This window comes from Rhincodon typus, chromosome 4 (assembly GCF_021869965.1).
Source record: "Rhincodon typus isolate 14 chromosome 4, sRhiTyp1.1, whole genome shotgun sequence".
Classification (NCBI taxonomy): domain Eukaryota; kingdom Metazoa; phylum Chordata; class Chondrichthyes; order Orectolobiformes; family Rhincodontidae; genus Rhincodon; species Rhincodon typus.
Window position 1 is genome coordinate 71,673,549 of NC_063335.1, and position 27,749 is coordinate 71,701,297.

At 39.9% G+C, this 27,749-nt stretch overlaps 1 protein-coding gene across 3 annotated transcripts in view; it reads left to right on the forward strand.

Annotated features, from left to right (window-relative positions):
* Window positions 1–20,043: 20,043 nt before the first annotated feature.
* The window catches only part of adcy8 (adenylate cyclase 8 (brain)), a 104,547-nt gene continuing 96,841 nt past the window's right edge, over window positions 20,044–27,749 (forward strand). Inside the window, exons 1-2 of one of the 3 annotated variants that reach the window (XR_007261930.1) lie at window positions 20,044–21,726; window positions 23,301–23,450. Coding sequence is in view for 2 of the 3 variants with exons in the window: in XM_020514206.2 (XP_020369795.1) it covers window positions 20,875–21,726; window positions 23,301–23,450 (1,002 nt within the window). In the remaining variant the exon portion in view is untranslated. The remainder of the gene's footprint in view (window positions 21,727–23,300; window positions 23,451–27,749) is intronic. The other 2 variants (XM_020514206.2, XM_020514207.2) reach the window with 2 other exon arrangements.

Consider the following 27,749-nt stretch of genomic DNA (forward strand, 5'->3'; position numbering starts at 1 on the left):
TCTACCTCTTTTGTCATCTAGAGGGGTCTGGAGTTGTTTGTCTCATTATTCCTTTTCAAAGGCATGTACCTTGACAATGACCGATTTATCTCTTTGAAGTCAGCTCATTGTTCAGCGACAAATCTTCCTAACTTTTGACTCTGATTTCTTTGGCCAGATCTGCTCTTACCCTATTCTTCTTACTTAGAATGAACTTCACTCTTCTAGAGTTAATTTTCCTTTTTCAGGACTGTGCTTTGTTCTTTTCTACAGTCACCTCAACATTACGCTACAACATTTGCTGCCTCCAAGTTTTCTCCCACTGAATCTGATCCACTTGGCCCAACACATTCCCAATGACCAGGGCTAGCAGGCCTTCCTTTCGACAAAAATGCTGAAAAATTTTCCTGAATACGGTTTTGGAATTCTTATCCATCGCTGTCTTTTACCTACTACATTTGACATTTGGCTAGTTATAGTCTCTATTATAACTCCCGTATATTTTTCCACCTGTATTATTTCCTTGTAGCTTTACAACTCTACATCCTTCCACTACTTGGTAATCTATAGAGTATACCAAACAATGTAGATGGACCTTTTTTGTTCCTTGGCTCTAGCCATGTAGATTCTATCCTTGACCCATCTGGGACATTCTCTTTCTTCAGCACAGCAATGCTATCCTTAGCCAATATTGCCCTCCTCCTTTGCTATCATTCTTGAATACCTTGTATACATGAATATTTCTTTTTATTCATTCATAGGATGTGGGCAATGCTGGCAATACCTTCATTCTTTGCCTAAGCCTAATTGCCCAGAGGGCAGTTGAGAGTCAGCCACATTGCTGTGGGTCTGGAGCCACATATAGGTCAGACCAGATAAGGATGGCAGTTTCCTTCCCTAAAAGATAGCAGTGAACCAGATGGCTTTTTCGTGCAATCAAAAATGGATTCATGGTCACCATTAGATGTTTAAGTCCAGATATTTAATGAATTCAAATTCCACCATCTGCCGTGGTGAGATACAAAACCAAGCCCTTGGAGCATTATCTGAGTCTCCAGATTAACAGTCTAGCAATAATACCACTAGGTCATCACCTCCCTTTTTAACACCTAGTTGTACTCTTCCTTGAGCCAGGTCTCTGTTGTCATCACGTTGTCATAATTCCACAAAGCAATCTCTGCCTATTACTCACCACAATTTACCACAGTCTGTGCATTCACATGTATGCACAGGAGCCTTGTTTAGATGCTATTACATTCTCCTTTACTCTGACCGCACCCTGTTGACTTAGTGTTCTCTACTCTGGTGCTATCTATATCTTCCAGTATTTTATATACTTTGGCATTCCTTTCTGATATTTTCTTCTGGTTGCTACATCCCTACCAAGTTAGCAAAACACCCCACAAGGAACTCAATCCCAACTCTGTTCAGATGTAACCCATCTGGCTTGTCCAGGGCCCATCTCCCCTAGAGCTAGTCCTAAGTCCCAAAAATGTAAAACTCTCTCTCCTGCACCATCTTTCCAGCCACACATTCATCTGCCTTATCTTCCTATTTCTAGATTACTTTTCACAGGCCACCAGAAGTAATCTAGAGATTACTGCATTTGAGGTCCTGCATGTTAATTTCCAGTACTCTGACTGCAAGACTATATCCTTTGTTCTACTTATGTCGCTGATTCTTTTATGAACTATGACTTCTGGCTGATCACCCTCCCCTCGTAAGGTGTTCTGCAGCCATTCAGTTAGATACTTGACCCTGGCATTATGGAAGCAATCTGTCATCCTGAATTTACTTCTACAGCTACTGAATCAACAATCTGTTCCTAAAGCTATTGAATTGGTCATTATGGCTCTTCCATACTTTCTTGTATGCAACCTGTGTAGTCGAACACTCATGGTACCATAGACCTGGCTCAGGTTTTGAAAAAATAATTCTTTTTCAGAGGTTTGTCTGTGCTTTTTACCTTTATCGTAAGCATGTTGCTCCAATTGTAATTTCTCTTCCTGTAAAATGAGTGAATAGGTTACTTTTCTATTTATCTAGGCATTGCTAACATTTACTGCGCGCCCCTTATTGCCTTTGAGAATGTGGTGGTGAGCTGCTTTCCTGAACCGCTGTAGTCCATTTGATGTGGGGACAGCAACAATGCTGTCAGGGAGGGTTTTATCTGGCATCACTGAGGGAATGATGATGTATTTCTAAGTGAGATTAGTGAAAGGCTTGGAAGGCAATTTGGATGGGAACCCTAACTCTATCACTGCCCTTGTCCTTCTACACTCTTGAGCTTAGAAGGTGCTGACTAAGGATCTTTAGTGAATTTCTGCATGGACCTTGTTGATGGCACACACCGCTGCTACTGAGTGTCAATGGTGGAGAGAGTAATTATTAGTGGATGCAATCCCAATCTAGCAGGCTATTTTGTCCTGGATAGTGTCAAACTTCTTGAGTGTTGTTGGAACTGCACGCATTTACGTAAGTGGGGAGTATTCCATCGTAATCCTGATTTGTGACTTGTAGATAGTAGATAGGCTTTGAGGAATTCGGATTCAGCTTCAAGAGGATTTGGGCAGACTTAATGAGCTGGCAAGAGCATAGCAGATAGAACATAATGTGTAAAAATGTGAGGTTGTCCACTTTGGTTGGAGGCCCAGATATGCAGGGAATTTATTAAATGGTAAAAAGTTAGTAAGCATAGACGTACAAAGGGACATGAGTGTTCTAGTCAATGTCTCTGAAAGCTAACATGCAGGTGCAGTGGAGCAATTAGGAAGGCAATTAGGATTATCCTCTGCCATATCTGCCATCTCCAGCAGGATGCCACTACCCCTATTAGCATTCCATGGGCATGATTCCCTCCATGACAAGCTGGTTCACTCCTCTAGCTCCCTCAATACCTTAGTCCAATCAAAAGGAAGTGTTATGAGTGCAATTTCACCTCCTTTCTCCTAGTTATCCAAGGCCCTACCTAACCCTTCCAGGTAAAGTAGCAATTCAGTTCTTTTAATCTAAACTACTGAACAGTTGCTCACAATACAGTCTCCTCTGTTGTCTGGATGACTATTTGGCGGAACACTTTACTCTATCCACTAGCATGAATCTGACTTTCTGGCCACTTTTCGTTTCAATGCATCATCCTTGTTGCAAGCTCACATTTCAGTCCTATACCTGTTGCACTGTTCCAGCGAAACCCTATACAAGCTGGAGGAACTGCTCCTCAGTTTCTGTTTAGTCACCGTACTGCCTCCAGACCATGAACTCTGACCTCCAATGTTATTTTCCCTGCCTTCTCCCATCCTCTTTGTGTCTGGCTTTCTTGGTTTCATTTTCAGCAGAGTTGACAGGTAGTCTGCTATTAACGCCTCCTCTGGACCAATCTCACTTCCCTACAACCACAGCCTTTTGTTCTGTGATTCATATAATGGAATCTATTTTTGGGAGTGGTGTTATGTTTCTGTTGTTTTGCTCTAGATATTTTTTTCTCAAATTCAGCACCTCAGAGCATTCCTGTAGGCAAATCCTAATCAATTCAGAGTTAAGCTTTTACTGCTTAACATCTAAATAATTTGTAGTGATTTCAAGGGTAAAACATAAGATCTAAGTCACTGGTTATATCATGTGTCCTACATTATTTTCCTTGACATTGTACAGCGAAAGGGTAAACCAGACTGGCTTACACTAAAGACTACAGCCAGATTGACTAAATAATAAATGAATGTGAACAAAAGCAATGACAGACTGCAGACACAGTCCTAACTAACTCTCTTCATAAAATAGAAAGCAACAAGCAGTTATATTGAACCATCAGAGAGTTTGGGCTGTAAGGAGAGGCTGAAAAGGCTGGGGCTTTTTTCCCTGGAGCGTTATAGGCTGAGGGGTGACCTTATTAGAGGTTTATAAAATCATGGGGGGCATGGATAGGGTGAATAGTCAAGGTCTTTTTCCCAGGATAGGGGAGTCCAAAACTAGACGGCATAGGTTTAAGGTGAGAGGGGAAAGATTTAAGAGACCTAAGGGACAACATTTTTACGCAAAGGGCGGTGTGCGTATGGAATGAGCTGCCAGTGGAAGTGATGCAGGCTGGTACAATTATAACATTTAAAAGGCATCTTAAAGGGTATATGAATAGGAAGGGTTTAGAGGGATATGGGCCAAGTGCTGGCACGGATATGTTGGACCGAAGGGTCTGTTTGTGTACTGTACATCTCTATGAATTTGCTGTAAACTTTGCTGAATGCAGTGGCACAAAATGCCACTGGCAACGGTCAAGATAGTTGTTCTGGGATCAAACTTCAGCATGTCCTCTGATATTAACCCCTATCGGAGTCAGTGGTCAGTGCAAGAGCACCTCAGTTGCAGGACCATGTACCACTTTGGGCAGATCTCCGGTTGCTGCTGACTCCACACACCATGCAACACGGGTGACTCACTGTGGAGGTGCTGTTTGAGTGTTAGACTTCATATTCATCTGCCATAATTTCTAAGGTGCACATCAAACTAGTGGAAAAAAGGAAAAAAATTAATGCAAAAAGGAAAAGGTAATGTCATGACAGCATATTTTATTTTCAAATGCAAGGGCTCAGAGTACCCACTCTGTGGCTGTAAAATCCAGCCCAAGATGGCAATGAAAATAAAAGGTGGGCGGATGGTGAAATTAATTAAGAAAACGTTCCAGTGCTGCAGACAATGTTTCAAAGTGTCAAGGACATAATCTACTTAACCGGAGCTAAGGAGCGAAAAAAAAGGTGCAATTACATTATTGATGTAGTACAAAAGACGTAGAGGAAAGCATTTTCAAGGAACTTACAGAAAGGTGCAAGAAAGTTAGAGTAATTATAATGGGGATTTTAATTACGCTGTATGTCCTATCACTGCACAGGAACAGAAAGTCCACTCCACCTACAGGCACATTCTCAGTGTCGCCGACATCATCGTTGGGCGCCCATTGTCGGTCACCACCCACTTGGTCTCCCACCTGCTGCTCCTTCAATGTCCCAATTGTTGCGCCATTCATCACCTGCCTTGCCACTTCACTCACCACTATACCGAAGATCTAAATATTTCAATAAATAAAACTTTTGCCTTAAATATATATCCAAATTTTAAGAAAGCTGAGCCTTTTACATTACATTTAGCTCATTATTCATTTGGCGAGACAGAACAGACTCGATAGATCAAATGGCCTCCTCCTTTGCTGTAATAATACTATGATCCTGTGAAGAACATCGCCATTAATACACACGAGTGGAATATGTTTCTTGTGTGCTGCATTTTAAAATTGCTATCATTACAATGCTATCAATGACAGACCGCTAACCATGCTCCTAAACTTTAATGTTAGGTGGTAATACATAGTTTGGAATACAATCCTCATTGGTACAAACAATCAGCAACAACCTAAGTTTGGAATGACAAAATCTATAATTATAGCATTGGATGTTTGATATGAAGATTTGAAATTTCATATACTTACCATTATGTTTTACTTTTAGCTGCACAGGATGTTGATGAGCAGCTAATATTTATTTGTCAAATACTATTTATGTCATATTGTTTAAAAGCATTTTAAAATCCCTACACCTGGAAAGCTGGATCATTTCTTTGTTCTGGCCTCCTAATTCTTTTGTCCTTGGTTGACAGGGGTTGGGATTTACTCCCGTTTAGGTTCCTCCTTTCCCATGACAGCTCCCTATAGTTCCACAGAAATCTCTTTGTTTCTTCCTCACATTTGATTCTCTGTATGATACGGCGCTAGGGTATTCATTTCAATTACATCATTGAAAAATTCATTTTGGTTTTGTTGTGCTTATTTACATACCAGTTTCTTTTATAATGTCTCCCTTTGTTTCCTTAGTGTCGACCTTTATTTCCCTTCATCCAACTCTTGCAACTCAAGTTAATTATCCTGAGTCTCACTTGGTTTCCTGGTCCCTGAACTCTCTCCCTGAGATGACATTTCCAGGTTCCCTTGCGGCAAGGATTCTATTCCCCTTTATCCTCATTATCCACATCTTTGGCAGTTCTGCATTTCATTAGTGGTTTACCTTGCTCCCTTGACAATCATTCAGTCCCTCTGTAGCCAGAGGACCAATTCATTGTCAAGAACACTATGTCAGGAACCTGCTGCTGCAGCTCCAGGCTTACTCTCAATTTGGTTTTTAAAAAAGAACCTACGTAAACAAGTAAACTAATGCCACAACTATGAGAATGAGCAATACTCTGCAACTGATTTTCCCACTGATGCTGAGACAGCAATGCAATAGATTTTCTTGAGAAATGTACTGCTTAGATTCATTGGAACGTTCAAAGCAATCAGATTGTGATGCAGTCAAAGCACATAGCCCTGAAAATGAAATACAAAACCAACAGCTTACATAGAATGCTCATTGTAAAGCACTGTATTGCATCCCTGTTTGCAGCAAGTGACCTGTGGTATTTGTAGGAAAATGAATATTGCCAACATTCCTTTTTCCTTGACTGGGTCTAAGGATCTCTTCACTTTAAAGTGGTAAAGGAACGACTACTAGTAAGTCTTAACAAGAAGAGGCTTTTGTCTAAACAAGATGTAGTTTATTGCAAGATAAAAAAAAGGTACATGTTACATTAGTTACTTAGACAATGTTACTAAAACTTCTGGGAAGCCTAGAAGACACATCTGTCCCCTTCAAAATCCAGAGCAATTCTCCCAATTTCTCCACCCAAGACTATACACCATCATCGCACTAGTGCAGTCTCTAACTCTTTCAGAACCATTTCCTTATACAACATCTCTTCCCAAGCATTTCTTCCCATTGTTCACATTTGTACATCCATGCACATAATTATACTTACCACATCTTTCCACAAGTCACTGACTTCAAAAATTCAGATGGTCTGGAGGTTTCACAGTTCCTCCAGAATGTATTCTCTTTGGAACTGGAAGACTGGTAAATATTTGGCTTGAGGACTGTTAACTTCAGTTCTGATCTTGGCCTTAGATGATCTGTCTCTCTGCTGAAGGATCTTTATTCTCTTATATGGCCTTACAGAAGATGTTGAGACTTACATTGAACCAAGTTTTTGATCCATTACCTAATCGAGAAAGCCCTAATCACCTGAATGGCTGTTGCAGAGGTACTCTTCCCTGTGGAATCAGGCAGCTGCCTCTTAACATCCGGTAGCCCTTTAACCTCATGAATTTCCATCACGGAAGAAGGCTGATCAGTGGAGATGAGTGCTTTCCTCTTTGCAGTATCCTAGATTTTGAATACGGATAATTTCTTTATTCTCAGTATGCTGATATATCTGTGTTAAAGTAAGTAAACTCTTCACTTCAACCTGTTGGTTAAATTGGACATCTTCACTCCTGCATAGTTGTTATACTGGAGCACCAGACATTATCCTCAGTCATGATACTGAACGATTGCTGCATCCTTCGCATTTTCTCTATAACTGGTACTGATTACAGCACTACCTCTCTCACCAACGTTTCCTCTAACCTCTGTGCACGGTGATTGGATTGTGACATTGACTTCGGTTCTGGAAATAGTTGCCTCAGAAGCCCACGCAGCTGATAAGTAAATTAAGAGGGAATGTTGTCTGTCTCTGGGTGCTGATTATTCTGCTTGGAAATGAAGAATTGAAATATTCTTCTTGAATGTGTGTTGTCTCACAATCTGAAATCAAATACAAATCTGCTGGATCAATTTGCTCTACAGATGGTTTTTCTGATTCCTCATTGAGCTTAAGTGGGTTGTATTTCTCATTCTTGCTGTCAGTCTTTGCCTCCACTCATAAACCTTGCTAATTCCTGTCATCTGGAGGTTCTTCAGTGAGTGGAGGAATGGAAAGCATTTCCCCCACTTCTGTACAATCACAGATTTTCTTCCTGTTGACAGTATGAAATAATTAATCTGCTAAGATGATCTTTCTTCTTTTTCAGTTCCACCATGAAATAGGAAGCCAATTACATCTTTACTGGTTACCCGTTGATCAGTTGGACAATGACAGTTTGTTCCCTGACTGGTCTCTGTTTGAATATTGGCTTGACATAACTTGATTTCTCTTGACTTGTTCACGGTTTCTTGGAGCTAGATAAACACCTTCTGTTGCCTAATGAACATTGAGATCAAAACCCATGTTCAAATACCTTTTCAAATGCTGGTGGTGCTACTCCATTAGCATCCTTGAATGAGTTGTCACTAACTTCTTTGTTGCTCTCCAATTGTATCCTACTTCTACAAATCCTCTGGAAGCGATTTATAGTTTTACACAGGGCACAGTTTGCGCCAGTGAATCTTTCTGGATTCACAACACTGACAATGATTCTTAGCATCTTCTCTGTTGCCTCTGCTTTTTTGTTGTCTTGTCACATGTGAGAGTTTTATACCTTAACAATTGGAGGGTTTTGTTGCTCTAGCATGATAAGATTGTCTCTCTTTCTCTGGATTTGTCTGTGATTCTTCCTGGTTCTGCTTCCACATGATCTGAATGGTTTTCTCCAAAGTCAAATCTTCTTTAGAATGTAATAACTCCGACAAAGACTCACCAATAATTCCAGAAAAAAGACTGTCTCTTATGAATTCAGATTTTATAGCTCCATAGTCACAGTTGTCCACTAATCTACAGAGATCATTAATGAAATATCTATGGGTTCTCCTGGATGCTGAACTCTTCTGCTAAATCTTGCTCTTTCAAAAATTTAAGTTGTTCTCTATTTAAAGTAATTATGAAAAACTTATACAACTTCTTCAAAAGTATTTTTGCCTTCTTTCTTGTTTGGATGAATTAAAATGTCATCAGCTGTAAGTTTTCAGTACAACGGTGAAAGTACCTGTTCAGCTTATAATTTAGTATTCAAGTTTGTTGCAATTCCGTATCTTAAAATATGTTTCATCCACGATGTTCAATCCTGTGCTTTATTTGGTCCATCTCTGATATTAAATTTTGCAGGGTATTTCCCCTGCCATGGCTTTCTGAAGCGACTATTTATTTTTCTCACTGTAAAATTTTACAATCCTGCAGCATTTCGATGCTGCGTAATTGCTTTCCCTTGAAGACTTTTAATTCTGCAAATAGCAAAGCGGTTTCATTTTCCTCATCTGAAATCTTCTAAACTGTGTAAAACACCTGTCTTGCTTTGAAAGCTTTTAATTCTCTTAAATAGTAATATTATATATCTCTAATGCTTACTGAGTTTTTTCTGTGTTCTTGCAGTGAAAATGGAAGGTTCCTGTTTTCTGTGGGTAAAATTGAGGGTTCCTGCTTTTCTTTGTGGGCAAAATGGACAATTTCCCACCTTTAATGTATGAATAAATAATCTTTCCCACATCTGTCCAAAATAAAGCCTTCAGCCTTAATGAATTATTCCGGCCAGAATTGTGGCTTAAATTATGGAATTCTTGCACTGATCATGGCCTATCTGCTTTAGTTTTTAAATTGTCTCTTTTGTCACCTTTATTCTGCTTCATGACTTTCCACATGGTGTGACCTCAGTGTAAACTACTTTTCTATGGTCTTTGATTTCCTTACTATAGCCATGCCATTTCATGTCTATTTGCCTTCGTGAAATGCTCAATATGAGCAGTAAGTACTTTTTTTTTAAACTCCCAGCCTTCTCGGCCATTTTTTTTAATGCCATTAATTTAAAATTTCTCCCCCTAGCCCAATGCAGATTTTTAACTTTACGTCCTAGGTTCCCATACATTTGCTTGCTAGCCAATCGTCTAACTGGGAATGCTCCTACAGTTCCCAATGGAATCTATGACTGTCAGGTAGGGGGCTCGTCTTTAAGGCCTTTTGAGCCCAAACTGCTACTTTTGCACTTCTTTCCGGGTCTGAATTGAAGGTTTTAACCTGTATTGCTGTTTCTCCTGTACTTGATCTTCCGTTAGTTCCTGCTGGCTGTTTGTACAAGTGTTTGTTGCTGATGAATGGCTACAAGACGAGCGCTTAAAGTGGTAAAGTCTTAAAAACTCTCTTGATCTTCTGGAAATTTCTTTGCTAGGGTCTAATGGATTTTTTTTTACTGTTGACATTGAGCAATGATGCCTATCACTGATTACCATGTAGTATTTGTGGTAGAAGGGTGTTACCACCATTTGTCTTTCCTCGATTAGGTCAAAGAGCCTACTTGGATTCCGCCTGCACCTTAATAATTCTGTCATTCAGTTTAAGGAAACAATCACCAGTGAATCTTAAGAAACAGCTCTTAATACTGATTCCTTCATAATAATGAGATGCAAGTTACATTAACCAGTTTTACATTTTTACTAAGATTATTGGGAGACAAATCTTCCCCTTCCAAAACCAAAGCTTTCCCCCAGATTACCTGAGACTATAGGACAGCATCAGCTTCCAACATTAACCTCTTCAGCAGCATCACTATATACAACATGACCGAGCCACACAAAATATACATTCCACACATTTGCTACTGGCTTAGATAAGTGGACTTATAAATGAGTACGGCTGTTACTATTAGTCTCAATGCTGCTGGATCGGGACAGGACTTGCTTAGGCTGCATTGTCTCTCCTGGCTGATGAGAGCAGAATTTGATGACTTTCCGAGCATAAGAACATAATTAGAACAGTTAATACATATCCCTGAATACATTCTGACATTTAATTAAAACTACCTTGCTTCCATAACCCTTACTTTTGTTATTTAGAACTTAGAACAACACAGCGACGCACCAGGCTCTTCGGCCCATCACGTCAGTGTCGACCATGATGCTATTCTAAATTAATCCCATCTGCCTACATATGGCAGGGGTATCCCTCTATTCCCTGTCTGTTCATATGTCTGTTTGAATGACTCTTAAACATTGCTATCACATCTGCTTCTACCACCTCTCATAATAGTGCGTTCCAGGCATCTACTACCATCTGTGCAATAAACATTCCTTGCACATCTCCTTTAAACTTTCCGTCCCTCACCTTAAACCTCTGTCCCCTAGTATTTGACATTTCCACCCTAGGGAAGAGACTTCAACTATCGACCACATCCATGCCTCTCATAATTTTATATACTTTTATCTGGTTGACACCCACCTCCTCACCCCAAGCGAAAACAATCCATGCTTGTCCAATCTCTCCTTATAGCTAATGCTCTCCAATCCAGGCAACATGCTGGTTTAAGTCTTCCGCACCGTCTCCAAAGCCTCCACATCCTTTCTATAGTGTGATGACCAGTACTACATTCAGCACTCCAAAAGTGACTGACCAAAGTTTTATGCAGTTGCAACATGACTTTCAAACTTTTATACTTAATGCACTGATCATGAAGGTAAGCACGCTGTATGCCTTCTTTACCACTTTATCCACTTGTGTTGCCACTTTCAGTGAGCTATGGACTTGGACCTCAAGATCCCTCTTTACATCAATGCCCCAAGGGGTAAAACCATTTACATTATACTTTTCTCTTGCATTTGACCTACCAAAATGCATTACTTAACACTTGTCCAGATTTAATTCTCCGTCCAACTTCCCAGCTGATCTATATCCTGCTGTAACCTTTGATATCCTTCCTCACGATCCACAACTCACCAACTCTTGTGTCATCTGCAACTTTACTAATCAGGCCACCTTCAATTTCATCCAAATGATTTATATATATGTATTTTACAAACAACAGAGGTCCCAGCACTGATCCTTGCAAAACACCAGTGGTTACTGACCTCCAATTAAAAAAAATCTCCCCAAAACTACCCTCTGTCTTTAATGGCCAAGTCAATTTTGTATTCAACTTGCCTACTCACCATGGATTCCATGTGTTTTAATCTCCTGGACCAGCCATCATGAGGGACCTTGTCAAATTCTTTAGTAAAGTCCATGTAGACAACATTCACTGCCTCGCCTTCATCAATCATCTTTGTCACTTCCTCAATAAAACTCAACAAAACTTGTGAGACAAGACCTTCCCTGCAGCAAGCTATGTTAACTATCCCTAATAGGTCCATTCTTCTCTAAATGCAAGTAACTCCTGTCCCTAAGAATCCTCTCCAGTAATTTCCCTATGACTGATGTAAAGCTCCCAGGCCTATAATTTCCTAGATTATCCTGTTGCTCTTCCTGAACAAAGAAACAACACTGGCTATTCTCCAGTCTTCCAGCACCCCACCAGTGGCTAAGGAGGGTACATAGATCTCTCCCAAGGCCCCAGCAATCACTTTCCTTGCCTCCTTCAGTATCCTGGCATAGATCCTATTAGGCCCTGGAGCCATATCTACTTTAATGCTTTTCATCCACCCAATACATCCATCATTCTTAATATCAACATTCCCTAGAATATCAACATACCCCCTTTGAAGAGATCTTCATGTTAACAAATTGGCACCCATGTTTGTCTTAAACTAAAATTACTGCAATTTAAAAATCTTGGTAGGATAAAATTTAGAACATTTTAAGGATGTGAAAATTGCAATGTCGTGGCAAGTTCTTCATCTGTTGAACCCTGAAGGGTCATATTGAAAATATTGTGAACAGTAGGTCCAGAAAAATGATGCTTCCAGCACCTATTCTTTGCATTTAATACATTACATTATATAGTCTGTTTGTCACAAAATAATGAGTAGCCTTTGCATTTTAAGAAATATAAATTGGTTTTTAGCCCATGGTCAAAGAATGGTAATAGAATAATGGTGCCATAATGGTTTGAAACATGATTGCTATACTATCCACATATCAGATAAACAAAGGGCACTATGGAGGTTAACATCAGAATGCATAGCCTTTATATGCCATAATTAGAAATATTTTTCAATGCGTTTATAAGTAGAAATATTCTCCATATGTATTTTCTGCTTTAAATGCTATTTCACTAGCATTTCCATGTCCCTGAAATGCCATGAAGGCCATGAAATTGCACAAGGTCTGAAAATAGGTCTTGTATTACAATGTATAATTAACCTGTATCCATAGCATTTTGACTGTATCAGAAACAAATTTCCGTAATAGCTGTGTGAAGCCAATGCTGAGCACACTGTTGAGTGGCTATATGCCTCAGAGGCCCAGGTTTATGCAACCATTACCCACCACTTAAAGCTAGTCTGAACCCATGTTTCAGTGAAACATGTTTGCCTCTGAATCCAAAAACCTTGACTACAAACAGCACTTATGAGCGCATAGTCTATGTTCGCACTAATACAGTAGTGATGAGAAATTGCTACATTATTGGAAGAGTCATCTTCCAGATAGGACAGGAAAGTAAACCTGAATCTTTTAATAAAGAGGTGCAATTTGGCTGGAACAGGTGTTAGAAATGATTATAGAAGTGAGCTGAGTAAAAGGGTTAATTATTCCAAAATGGGGCAGAGACTATGCTCCATGGTTCGCTAATGCTGTGCTAGACTCATTAATGCCAGAGAATGGTCCTCTATCCACAGGGAATCTTCAGACAAATTATGTATAGTCATTGGGAGTGAAAAGCCATTCCAGAGCATGTCAGAAGTTAAGTTTCAAGAAATTGGATTCAGTGCCAATCGAAGTTCAATCATCTTCCAGGAACAGTCAAGGATAGTAAATTCATGTGCAAATTCCATATCACAGCAACCGCAGTACCATTCCCAAACACTGCTCAATGCATGTAAATTATTCTCCTGCCAACGATTTCTCTGAATCACAATTCATATCTCACATTCATTGCTTTACTCACCCTCTCAGTTAGTAATGCTACAAGCCTCACATCGACATCCCACACATCTCCAGCCAATAAACTAGGTCACCACCATTGGTGTGCCCAGCCTCCTCCAAAGATGGCATTAATGCCAAAACAGCTGGCAATTTCAAGTGAGAAACAATTGAGTGAGATGGAGATGTCTGATACATTGTTCCTCATCAAGGTTCAGGTAAAAGAATATCTGCCTAGAGAGTTCAGGGAGAAATGTCCTTTTGCTGGGAGCACTTTACCCCCTCTCTCTTCTCGCAGCTTGTTCTGCTCTTTGTGAACTCTGTTCATTTTGCCTGTCATATCGTAGGTGTAAAGATACAAACTACTACACCCATGTTCAGAAGAAAACAATTTATACAAAATCTTAAACATCAGTCCTTCAGCACCTGTAATGGCCCTCCTTGTCAACTTTAGCAACTTTAAGTCACTCAGGAAATTAATCACTTTCACATTTGCAACTGTAGCCAGGAGAAATCAATCAGGAACTAACCTAAAAGTAGCTGACAGGTCTGTTTATTTTTGATGGGGCGGAGGTGGGAAGGGGGTTGCCTGCTAATGACAGGGTTCATTATAAAGAGTTCATTTGCTGGAATATCGATTCAATATGGTGTCAAATCAGAGTTACATTCTAGTTGACATCAGAATACTCCCAGTCTGCGCACTTCCAGCATGCAATCCCCTTGTATGTGACAAAGTCTTTACTAATAGATCATACAGTGCTAGAAGCTAAAGTATGCACATTTGCTGCAGGTGCACAAGTAGTGCAAAGAAAACAAGTAGCAAGTACATAGCTAAATTTTGCAGTTACAATGGTCTTTATGTTACTGCCAATAATAATCCTTATTTCAGATTATATTAACAGGCCTTTTGTATAGCATGCAGTAATTTCTACATTAAAGCAACGGCCCATAATACTCAAGCTGTCAATCAAGTCTGAATGTCAATACATAACTGTTCGAAAAGCAGAGAAACAGAATACAGAAAAAAAACCATTTATTCTCATGTTTGTACACAAAACCATTTTCTTGGTTAACTTCGGAAAATACTGGGCTGTCAAATCATCAATACAGACAATATTTTTCAGGTCATTTGACACTATTTATTCATACCTGGTATATATTATTCTGTAAATTTTCCACTTGCACAGAAAAACCATATAATTTTTCACTTCTTCCATTTAGAGAGTATGATGTTGTATTCAATTTTCACTGTTGTTACATCTTGTGAAGCACTGTATATATGCATGTAATTCAGGGGTAATTTTGCAAAGTTGCACTCTCATCACCAAGTTTTATCCAATTTAAGTGCCTTTCTGGATTTTGTATATGCAAAACCATTATTGCCCATTAGTTAGCTTTAATAGATGGACAACCATAGGATCAGCAATTGATTTTTGGTAAATGTGGCAAATATATACTTCAGTTTCTTAATTCCATTGTACCTCAATCAGAACTTCCTTCTGAAAAAGGAATTTTAGGACCAAAAGCACAAACTCTTCAAATTATCCTGTAGACTATAAGTCCATTCCTAAAATTAAAGCAGAAACTGCTGGAAATACTCAATTCTGGCAGTAGCATTTCAGGTCACAATCTTTCATTAGAACTCAATGTTCAGAGTTACTGAGTTCTGACAAAAGCTTACAGACCTGAAACAATATCTCTGTTTCTCTCCGTAGAATGCTTCCAGAACTGCTGAGCATTTCTATTTTTTTTCATTTGTTTCAAATGTCTAGCTTCCACAGTGCTTTGGCTTTGGGTTCATCCCCATCCTACTTTTTATATTTTCTCCTTCAGTAATTTTCTAAGATTCTTCCTGGACTGCAGTTTCAGAGATGGGAGGTATCCTCCAACACTCTATCTAGATATAATTCATGCTTGTGTCTTACAAGTGGGAATGGGCAACCTATGTGACTTTCTGTTACATTCCTCACCCAACATGTAGTGTAGACATGTTTACAGCAGCAGTTACATTTTAGACCCTCTAGTGGGCAGTGATAGTGTCCCTACCTCTGGACCAAGAAACCTGAGTTCACATCCCACATGTTCCAGGGGTGTTTAATAACATGTTTGCACAGGTTGATTAGAAAAATAGGTCAAACCAAAAAGTGAACGGAAGTGGCAACTTTCCCTTTGAAACATCAAGTATGATTGGTGTTATTACTGACATTCTGATAGCAGCTAACTAATTAGCTTAGCACTGCCATCTCACAATGCCAGGAACCCAGGCTCGATTCCAGCCTTGTGTGACTGTGAGTGTGGAGTTTGCATATTGTCCCCATGTCTGCATGCGTTTTCGTTGAGTTTCCTCCCACAATCCAAAGGTTTGCAGGTTAGGTAGGCTGGCCATGCTAAATTCACTGTACTGTCCAGGGATGTACAGGCTAGGTGGATATTACATGGTAAATATGGAGTTGCAGAGTGGGTGCTCTTCAGATGGTTGGTGTGGATTTGATGGGCCAAATGTCCTCTTTTCGCACGTAGGGATTCTGTGATTAGGACAGCTGAACAAACCTAAAATTCTCTTGGCCTTTACAGTTCAGTGTGTTGTCAGATAAATTCACTTAGACACCAGAAGAACAGTTTTTTTTTTCCTGAACAGCAGTGCCAATGGACTAAATTCAGGTTGGTTTACATACAGCTGACTTTCAAGCTTTTTACACATTTGTTTGTTACCTAATCCCTAGGCACATGCTAACAGTTAACATAATGCAGTCCCTTGATCCCATTCCGCCTTTCAATTAAGTTATGGCTGAGCTGTACCTCAACTCCATTTATTCACCTTTAATTCATACCCCTTGATTTCTTCACTAAAAAGAAACCTAGTAATCTTAATCATGATAATTTCAAACTACCCCATCTCCATAACTTAGTTTGGAAGCATATTCAAAACATTCACTATGTTTTTATGTGAAAATGTTTAATCCCTAAATTGTCCAGCTCTAATTTCAAGACTATCTGCCAAAGAAATGCATTTCTCTGTATTTTATCTAGCAATATCTTCATTTTAAACAGGTTGATTAGATCACACTTTCACATCTAAACTGAAATGAATCCAAGTTAAATTTACATAATCTGCAATTGTAATTTAAATCCGTAAATCCATGTAGTCTTACATCATTATGGTGAATCTATACTGTACTCTTCCCAAGGCTAAATATATCTTTCCTGATGTTGGTATCCAAAACTAAACATCGTACTTTGTTTGGGATCTGGAGTCTCATCAAGTCCCTGCAATAATACATCACCTCCAAACTTCTCAATTCTAACTCTCTTGAGATAATTGCCACTTCTCCATTAGTTGGAATAGTGGCATTAAATGTTTAAATATATAATTCTCTATTCCATCAAGTCATTAACACATGCAGTGAATAAAGGACCCTGTTCAGATTACTATGAAATATCATTTACCGTTTCAAACCTATATATCTACTGTGTCCTACTGTCAACTATTTACCAATTAATGTCACAAGCTTACCTTTAATTATGTTCACTTTTATTTTTGCTGATAATATCTTCTGCAGAATCGGACCAAATACCTTCTGTAACTGTACATTGACATCAGCTGCAGACACTTATATGCCAATGCTCTGAAATATTATAACCAGCTTTATTTCAAATCAAGTTCTTAGCGAAATGTGGACATTGCTGGCTCATCCCTAATTAGTAAAAAACAAACATATCCTCTCGATTATAAATGTGTACATTTCCCTATGTAAGAGAAATTACTGACACCAAACTCTCAAATGTGATAAAGTTCACAATATCTCCACAATGGCTTTTTGGTATTACTGCAGCTGGGCTGAATCCAAAATGGAACCAGTAAAGGTGTAGTGCCACAGATGATTCATCTGGGTGAGACACAGAAAGCAAATGGAACTGATAAGAGAAGACAGATTAGTATAAAACAATTACCTGTTTGATGCAAATTGTCTGATAGTAAGTTTTCTAGCATATTGTTTAATGATTAATGGGTGACCAAGATGTTTGATTTAGTTCCTAATGGACATGGTCTAGAGAACTGAAGTCCTTTTAATTTGGTTTAACTTGTCATAAATTTGACAATCTCACACAGAGAAGCCACAAGTGAGCAAAGCCAGAATAATCTTGGGTGATGCTTGTGAAGTTGATGATAAAGGGCACCGTAGCAAATTAAGACTTGGTCCATATTCAATTCACGCTAGTGAAAGCTTGAGCTAATAAGCCTAAGGGTTCCATTCCCAGCACCGACATCTCTTCCCTAAATATTCACTGAAAAGCATTTAGTTGCAAAGTATAGAAATATATCAGTCCACACCTTTGTTCAAGTGGTTCCTGCTGGAGTGAGATATATAACTACTGCAAGTTTAATAATGTTAGTTGATAAATCTAAGCTTTTGCGTGGCAACTACAAATGGAAACAAATTCTAGACAAGCCCTCTGACCAGTATTGAAGAAGTGCTGCCCTCTGGGATCACATATAAAACTGAGGCTCCATATTTATTCCCTAAACAAGCACTGAAACAAACCCTTAGGTCTAACTCGTCCGTGCGGACCAGATATCCTAAATTAATCCAGTCCCATTTGCCAGCTTTTGGTCCATATTCTTCTAAACCCTTTCTATTCAGGTTTTATTTGATTAATATCATCTTGCTGTACATTTTTGGCTGTAAAAAAATGTGGAGTAGTTAGAGGTGTGAAAGTTGCTAAATAAATGCAAGACCTTTATTTCCGTCTTTAACTGTAGAATTCCCTTACTTGATTCACATCACAGTTATGCTGGAGAGTCTATTAACAGACGGTCCGACCAATAGAATTAAAGAGCCAGAATTGTGTGTGAACTGAACGGTATACCCCACCCCAAAATTTCGTCTGACGGCTGAATGTTTCATTGCAGAGTTTACCAAGTCAGGTCTGTTGCAGTGTTGAAAGTCAGCTAATAGTAAGCTCTTAACTAAGAATAATCGACCTTGTACGGTAATAAGTCTCTAGTTTTGTGGCAAATATTATGCAACTCGGAACTGTTAAAGAGTTAATCTGAGCAAATTTGACTCGGGAAAACATTTTTTTAAGAAATTGAAGAGCAAAGCGATGGCCGTTCCGTGCACAGCCATCAATTAAATCTATCGTTATGTGCTCATGCTGTTTCATTGACCCTTGGCCACTGAGATGCGGAAGAAACAATCGGGGTACACTGAGCCACCTTTACTGGATCACTGTCAAAATTTAGAATATATTCGTGACTATTACTCCCCATTCTACGCTAATTTCGTCTTTTCTCGTTTATAATGCATGGTCCAAACAGGATTTTAAACATGAAGCTGCGCAGTCGTGATATAAGTATCCTTGAGAGAGATGATTCTTCAAAGTATAATCTTAAACCTTGTCTCATTATCGGAATTGGCCTGTGATCCAGTCAAAGTGTCCCCCTCTATATTTCGAAATAGAAAAAGAATGATCCTTAAAAACTGGCTGTTAAAGACGGGCTCGCTGCTGAATTAACCCTGAGGACTCGAGTACATTAATGACTTGCACAATGTCATAGCAAGCACGTGAATAAATTGCGGATTCACAATGCGTAAATACATAAGCTGCCTTCGAACTGAAGCATATACAACGATCCACAAGTTTACATACATATAGAATGTTGTATCTACAAATACAGTGACATATGCATTTGAAGCATTTGGAACTATAACAGTGTCTAAGCCAGGCCATCCCTTGTGTGTTTGTGGAGGGTGCAGAAATATCTATTTCAAGGAAATGTAGAAATACCGTGCATACATGTGCAATGTACGCTCACATATGTTAAGTACTTAGAAGTAAGTAAGGTGCAGATGCACTTGTAATGAAACCGATTCAGTTTTTGCAGCAATTACGTTTTTATTCGTAAAAGTGGGCATTGTGCGTCTCGCTAAATATATGCACGGTATACACATTATTCAGACTGTAGTTGAAATGAAAGCCTTTTTTTCTCACGCCCCTCTTCACACTGTAGCTCTCTTCATGTGTCCCTTTTCTCACTATCTTTTAGTGTTCGGCCTTCTGGGTCACACTTGTGTTTGTGTTCACACGCTTTGATCTTGCATTTCCCATTCTGACTTCCTCGTGCTCACTCTTACAAGTCGTAGCTCCATCGCACTTCCTGCTTCAGCATTTGCTTCTTAATTTTCCTTTGCATTGACCTCCCCAAGTGGGATTCAGAGCCCCTTTCTCTGTTAATCTGTCCTTATTCTCTGGCCTCCCCTCTGCCCCTCAGACTGTAGCCACAAGCCTGTGTTTTGTTTTTGCTTCACTTGTTTTGCTTCGCTCTCTCTCCCGTCTGGTTAATGTTTATCCAGTCACAGCGGGTGTTGATAGTCCGAACCGTGACTTGTTTATCGATGACTTTTCCTTGTGTTTTGCTTGTTTTTTTTAAACCCTTTCCCCCGCCACACTTTAACTTGCAGTGAGTGGTTTGGTCTCTGAGCCCTCTCTTGAGTTTTCCTCTCTCTCTCTCTCCTTCTCTCTCAGTTTGCCGTTCTGCCTGTGCTCCTTCTCCATCTATCTGTCCCGTTTCTGCTATGGTTTGTTATGATGGTTGTTTTTTTTCGCATCCCTGGGTGTTTCTCCCCCCTTCAGTCTGGAATTTGCCCCCTCCCCTCCATTCATATTTGCTGAGAGCATTTGACGTCAATTCCCTCCCTCCCTCCTACCTTCCTCCTTCCTGGGTTCAGACTCTAGGAGCTGAGTTATTTTTTATATAATCCATTCCCTGCCCGGCACTGACACCAGCAGCAGCGGATCCAAATGCCGAGAGCAGGGCTCGGGGAAACAACAGCTGGCCGGCTCTGGGAGCTCTGTGCCCGGGCTCAGTATCTCTGTGCTGTCCGCGCCAAAGCTGCTGAGCTCCGGACCCTGTGAGGGATGTCCCTCTCCCTCTCTCTGACCCCAATCCAGAAGACGACCCACACTCGACAAGCTACAAGAGGGGCTGCTCCCAGCAACCCAGGGGATTCTTAAAGACGCGATGAAAAAGGTCGCCAGGTTAGAAAGACTTGGGTTTCCCCCCTTCCCCCGATTGAGATGGTGAAGTGGGGGCTGGGTGGGCGGAGGAGGAGGAGGGGGACATGTCCTGGACATGGTCCCTACCATCAAAACCTCTGAGGTTTGAGCAGAGTAGACTTGGCGAATCCTGGGCGATGGAAGGACGCTCGGGGTAATTTATGATAATTATTATTATTTGTGTGTGTTTTGTGTTGTCTGCGTTACTGATCAAGGAGCTACAACATCATGGAGTTATCAGACGTGAGGTGCTCCAGTCCCAGTGATGAGCTCTACACCATTAACAGGACTGTTGTGGGCAGCAGACCCAAAAGGCTGCTGTGGCAAAACGCCGTCCGCCACATCACCGAGCAGAGGTTCATCCATGAGCAAGGCGGAGGAGCGAGGACCATCTCCTCATCGGAGAGCTCATGGAGCCCCGGCAGGAGGAAGCACTCTGCCGGTAAGATGTCCAACAACGGCAGCACTAAGGTCTTCCCGGAGCGCCCCAGCAACGACCTGGGCTTCCTGCCCATGGACACCGCCCCCAGTAACTCCGACTTCTTTCTCAACTGGGGCTACATCTACCGCGGGGTCATCTTCCCAACTCTGAGGAACTCCTTCAAGTCCCGTGACCTGGAGCTCCTCTACCAGCGCTACTTCCTGGGCCAGAGGCGCAAGTCGGTGATCGTCATCAACATCTTGGATATCCTGACCAAGCTGACCGTGCTGATCCTTCACCTCACCCTGTCCCTGATCCCCATGGACCCTGTCAAAGGCACCCTGCTCGGAGTGTTCACCGGCATCGAGGTGGTCGTCTGTGCCTTAGTGGTGGTGAAGAAGGACACGACTTCGCAAAGTTACTTGCAGTACCCTGGTCTTCTGACCTGGTTGGTGATGACCACTCAGATTCTGGACGCTGACTTCGGCTACGGACTTTGTGGGGGAAGCACCGGCTACGTGCTGTTCACCCTGTTCGCCACCTACAGCATGCTCCCCCATCCCCTGACCTGGGCGATCCTGGCCGGCTTCCTGACCTCTGTGCTGCACCTTGTGATCCAGTTCCTCACGCACCGGGTTATGTTACCACCTACGAACCAGGTAGCTTCCAAAACACAGCACTGGGAATCTGAAATTTAGTTTAAAAATTACAGAAAATGTTGCAAAGACTCGGCAGATGTGGAGTGAGCAACAAAGTTAATGTTTCTGGGTCGTGACCTTTCTCCACATAAGCTGCCTAGTCTTTCCAGCGTGTTCTGTGTTGCTTAAATCCCATACACTTCATACATGTGCTGTTTGGACAAGTTCATTGCATTGCATATCTGACAGAGGAATTAAACAGGGCTACTCGCGGATGATCTGTAGATTGAATGTAGCCAGAAAACTAGTTCATCCGTCTACACCATTTGCCAGGCACGTTTTGTTGCCTGCCTTTGTAAGAGAGATATTTACCCAGCTGTGTTGTGCAATTCGGACATGCAAAAAAATGGAATATGTTCAGTTCCCTCAATCTCTCATCTTTCTGCAGTCCTATTTGTCTGATGAAGGTGAACAGGCTGAGCTATGAGAGGGTGGCATTGTTGTCAGGATCTTGTCAATAATCCACGCTCCACCAGCTCTGATGACTCAGGATGTACCTGTGACTTTGGTGTGGGTGGAGGTGGGCAATGCATTTGGCATTGGTGTGGTGTGGGCTTTCTGTTGAAAATCAGCACACAGAAGGTATGTTAGCGTATGATTTTATAGTGGGGATAACACTGCTTTGTCTCAGTGGGATGGGAGGAGACTGACAAATTCCAATTGGAGTTACTAGGTCAGTACTTGGGATCTTAATGGTGTTACACTTACAGAGCCCCTGGTAGTATTTCCTCCCAGACCACCCAAACTCGAGTCCATCTCTACCAACTATAGGAATGATATCAAACCCAGTTTAAATCAATAATTATAGTTTTCACTGTGTGTGTGTTTTATTTAAAATACATGTGAAAATATATTTCCCAAAAACCCAATGGACCTGTGGGTTCACCCTTGATATGTTAGAGATTGGATTGAATCATTATCCCAAAGTCAAGCAGCTGCTTTTTGTCCCTGTTCAGGCTGTGTAAAACTGCCCTGAAACATGTACAAACATGTGCTTACTTTTCTTGACAAGAATGTTCCCCCAGATGAAAAGTTAGATTAACTAACTCCCAGTTAGTTAGAAGTGTAAAAACAATTGTCAAGATTGGCCACCAATCACTTCACATTGTACCAAACTGCACCTCGCCTTTAACGAACCATGAAGGGATTGGACAAATATGTTCCTACAACATTTTTTTTAAAAAACGGCAATGCTTAGTAATTGGAACACGAGTTAAATTAGCGGAGACCTGATCTACTCAGTTATATAAGGAATGAATGTATTGTATCCATCAGAACCAGTCATGGGGTCTTACACTGGAGGTAATAACCTGTCTTTTCTCTTTACAGATGCCGACTGACTTGCTGTTTATCCCCGGCTTGTTTTCATATATTTCAATAATGAGAATCAATATTCTCTTGACTACAAATTAAAACAGAGTGGTAGTATTGACCAGGCTTGTGATCTTGTGTTTATGCTATTATCTTGAGGAGGTGAAGAAAACAGAACAATTTCTAATGGATGAAATGAAGTGTCTTGGTTTTTGCCGTTTCAGGTGATAGCCCAGTCAGTGTTGTTCATGTGTATGAATACGGCCGGCATATTTATCAGTTACCTCTCAGACCGAGCTCAGCGCCAGGCTTTCCTGGAAACAAGGCGATGTATAGAGGCCAGACTTCGGCTAGAGTCAGAGAATCAAAGACAGGTAGGAGCATACTTTGAGATCCAGGCGAAACTGGCTTGGCCTCTTACAGGTATAAATGTTAAATCTAATCATATTCTAACGTCCTACAAATATATTTCAAAAGTTTGCAATGGAAATGAATACTAAAGCAAATATAATTTGCAAAATGCCAACAAGTTACTCTTTAATTTGTATTTTTAGCCTCACTGATGTCAATAAACAATGCTTTAATTTAAATTATGCTAGAGTCTTGTATTTTGAGCAGAAATTCTTATCAAAGCCCCAGTGAAGAATAATTCCGAATGTATTTGCAAAGAGATCCCATTTATAGACTTCTTAAATGATCAGCAGAGAGCAAACCAGTGTAATAATGAAAGCTGCCTCAATTTTATATTCAGTATTTGTGCACTCTGAAAATCTGACAGATTTAGTCACTGAAGTTGTTATGACCTGAAGTGACCTGTTGGGCTGTGGATAATGTTTGAATAATCTTTTGTAACCTAACCAAGCTTTTGTCTAGTGGAGCTATTGTCAGCAGTAAATCTAATGATTCAACTCGCTATTGTTACAAAAGATTTTGACCATTTGCTGACATTTCTGAAATTAAACAATACGCAATAAAAAAGATGAACAGACTGACCATAAAGATTAAATTTGATTCAGTTTCAGAATTTCTAAATTTAAGATATGTTCTGAAATTAGCACTTAATCATATTATAAGAATACTAGTGATTATTCAGCATGGATTTGATAGGAGAGTGGCCTCCTTCTGTGCTGTAACTACCTTAATTATTTAAGAGAGGCCATGCTTTTCACCACGCTTTTAGGAAGACTATGTATACTGTATCTAAACTACATATGTAATCAAAATATCAACTAAGTAGCCTTTCATTTGACCATTTGAAAATCTAATCGCTTTGAAGATAAACTTTCTTGTCTGAATTTGGAGTTGAACAGATCAAATTCCTGAATCTTCGAGTGCTGTTTAACTATAACCTTGTATCACGAGTAGGAAAATCAGCTACTCTGTACTGCTATCACTAGAGTTTGCATGGCTACTTCTTCAATAGTGTATTGTTCTTTGTATTATTGACTTAGCACATAAGGCGTATGAAATAGATCTATTAAATGTAACAGCACATATTGAGTAAATACAGTATGCCAGTGATAATGTAGTGCTTCTTGAAAAAAAAACCCTTCACAGTGTAAAAGATATATGAGAAACCTGCTTTTAATGTGATACTGGAGCATAATGCAGTACAATTATGTTGATAAAGCAAATGTAATGGTTTTTTTTAGGTTGAAGCAGTCATTCAGAACAAAATCGTTGATGTATTGAAGAAATATAAACTTTAACAATCTGTTAGTGGCATTTTGATATGCTGCGGCATTCAATGCACAATGAGTGAATGCATTCTGTGTGGTGGTAATGCAATGGAAGCAAAAGTTAATGAAGATGTTATTTTGCTATTGTAATGTTAAAGCTATTTCCTTAATTCAGTGTTGTCCATTTGTTACATTTTACCTCCTTTTTCAAGAGAAAATATGCATGTGGGTGTGTGATCCCTTCTACAGTTAGTTATTCGGTGGGTTGCAGAAATCCTTCCCTGTCCAAGTAATAGTAACCAAGCTGCGTTTCCTTAAAGTTTATTTATGGTCATTTTTATTTCGCCTTAACACAAACTATTTCCTGGCTGAAAGAGTGAATAGACAAACAGCTCCTGGGCTTCTCTGATTGAGGCTGATCAAAGGTGTATGTGCAGACCTCAAAAATGAAATGTACTTCACTCCCTGCTGGAACCTGCCGAGTGTGGATTTGTGATTGCAACATCTCCTAAAATGTGACCACAGAGTGTGACACATGCCACAAAAATTCAAAGGGAGGATTGTTTTGTTTTATGGAGATGAGATTCTAAATTTATTATGTTTTAAATCATTTTTTAAAATGTAGATATTAGAAATCAGAGATTTTGATCACATAAGTTTCGTCTTGATTCAAAGCCAACATTCAAAGACAATGGGATAGATTGGAACATTCAAGGTAAAAATTCCTATGGGGCAGTATTGTAGAACGGATGTTAGTTAATGTGCATCCTGTTTAGTGCTTCACCCAATTATCATTTATGTTAAAGTTTCTGGAAATGCAACTCCACCAGTGCGCAAAATGGTTGAAATGTTTCCATTGCCCATTTTACACAACCATTGATGGCAACATAATACCACAGTCTTAAAGCTTTGTGTCCCCAACTTCAAATGTTATCTAATAACAATTTTTATTCAAACTGATGGAAGAAAACATTGCTTAGCCAACAAAGTTTTGGGAGGTTGAACATTGAAGTGCATTTCTCAATTGTTGATATTTTCTTTCTATTTATCATTTGTTCATGGGATGTGAGCATTGCTAGCTGGGTCAGCTAACTGCCCTTGAACTGAATAATTTCCTTGGCTATTTCAGAGGACAGTTAAGAGAGAACCTCATTTCTCTGGGTCTGGAGTCACACATAAACCAGACCATTAAGGTCTACGGACTTGATTCCACAAAGGACATTAGTGAACCTGATAGGTATTTACAAAATTAGTAATCGTTACATGATTGCCATTAGACCAGCTTTTAATCCAAAATTTTTATTGAATTCAAATTTTGCCATCTGCTGTGGTGATTTAAAAGCATGACCCCAGAACTTTAATCTTGGACTCTACATTACTAGTCCTCTAACATCACCACAATACCACTGCTTCCCAGACTAATGAGGAAAGCCAGTATGCTAATATTAATTCATGGATAAGATTTGCCAGGAGGAGACTTTTAAACTTTTAAACTACCTGTAATTTGTGACGGTCAGAAAAGTGTGGTTGTTAATAATTGGTGGCCAAAGAAATAAGTCACTAAGAGCTGACATATGCTTCCCTGCAATCACAACCAATGTAGATGCATCACACTATGAAAGTTAGTAGAGCATTTTGCACAATCTATTTTGTCTTTGATTAAAACCACAGAGATAGGTAATGTTAAAAAAAATCAACATTTTTATTAGCGATGTACCTACCTTTGCTTCTCATTTAATCCAGAATAGAACAAGAATTATTTAGCTGAGGCAGTCAATATTGTCCTCACTTTGAAATGCAAATTCATGTGCATATTGATGTATTAAGAATATTGCTAATGGGGGACTAAATTTCAGTGGCGACTTCATTGCTTTTGTTACATTATTAAATAACCTTTTCATTTTGGTCATTGTAAAAGTTCCTCATCTATTTCTTATCTCTTCATTCAGTATCTTCAGTGCTCATTTATTTAGATAGCTAAGATTTGCATTAAATCTGTTTTTACTTTTTCATGAGAATGTTAAGATAGTGACGCCACTGAACAATTGTAGCTTAGTTTCTATGCCGAAATCTTCTTCAGCAATAAAATGTACAAAGGTCATGTCAATCCTGATTTCACATAGGAAAAATGAGCTGTAAATTGCATCAATTATAATTAATTCTTGACAAGGATGTAACAGAGTAGTGATTCATGTGGCCAAAATTTGCAAGTAGCATTCTGACCTGCTTTATTCAGAATGCTGACAGTAATTATATGAAAAGCTAAGCAACATAAGGATCACCTTTGCCACAGGGTTAACAGCTCTATAAGCTCTAGGATGGACTTCATTACTTCACTGTTCATGCAGTGAGGGTAATTTTTAGCTTTAGGGATGAGTACACTACAAGGCCCTGCAGATGTAGCCAAAAGCAAAATATGCCAGTTTTATATCTGAAATAAAAACAGAAGATGTTGGAAATAGCAGGTGAGACAGCATCCATAGAGAGAGAAACAGTTAACAGTTTGGATTTTCTGCCGAGCGTTGGGACCCTGATATCAGATGCATATGGGGATCCTAAGCCCACCCATCATGTTACTACAACTGTCAGTGTGGTCTTCCGGGAAGCAGTTTCATAAATGATTGTTTTCGCATTTACCATCCTGCTAAGGACTTCTGTTGGCCCATGAGGCTGCAGATTGGTAGTTCCAACAAGAGAGGCAGGCAGACAAGCAAGCAGCATAGTGACTCAGCACAGAGGCACCCTCAGTTGCCGATACTGAAGTCATTAAATAAAGAGATCCGAAGCTGATAGTTACACTGTGGAGAAGAGGAAACCTGTCCACAGGACTAGTGGCAGACAGGGCTATGGATTTTCATGCCTACAGCCCTGTTATTGGGGCATGGTTCAATGGCTGTCTCCACAAACAATGGTGTTGGGAAAACAGAGGTAACAGCAGAAAATGGCACCGAATTGATGCCTGAATTGGGCTAATTGGTTTTATGCCTTCCTGTG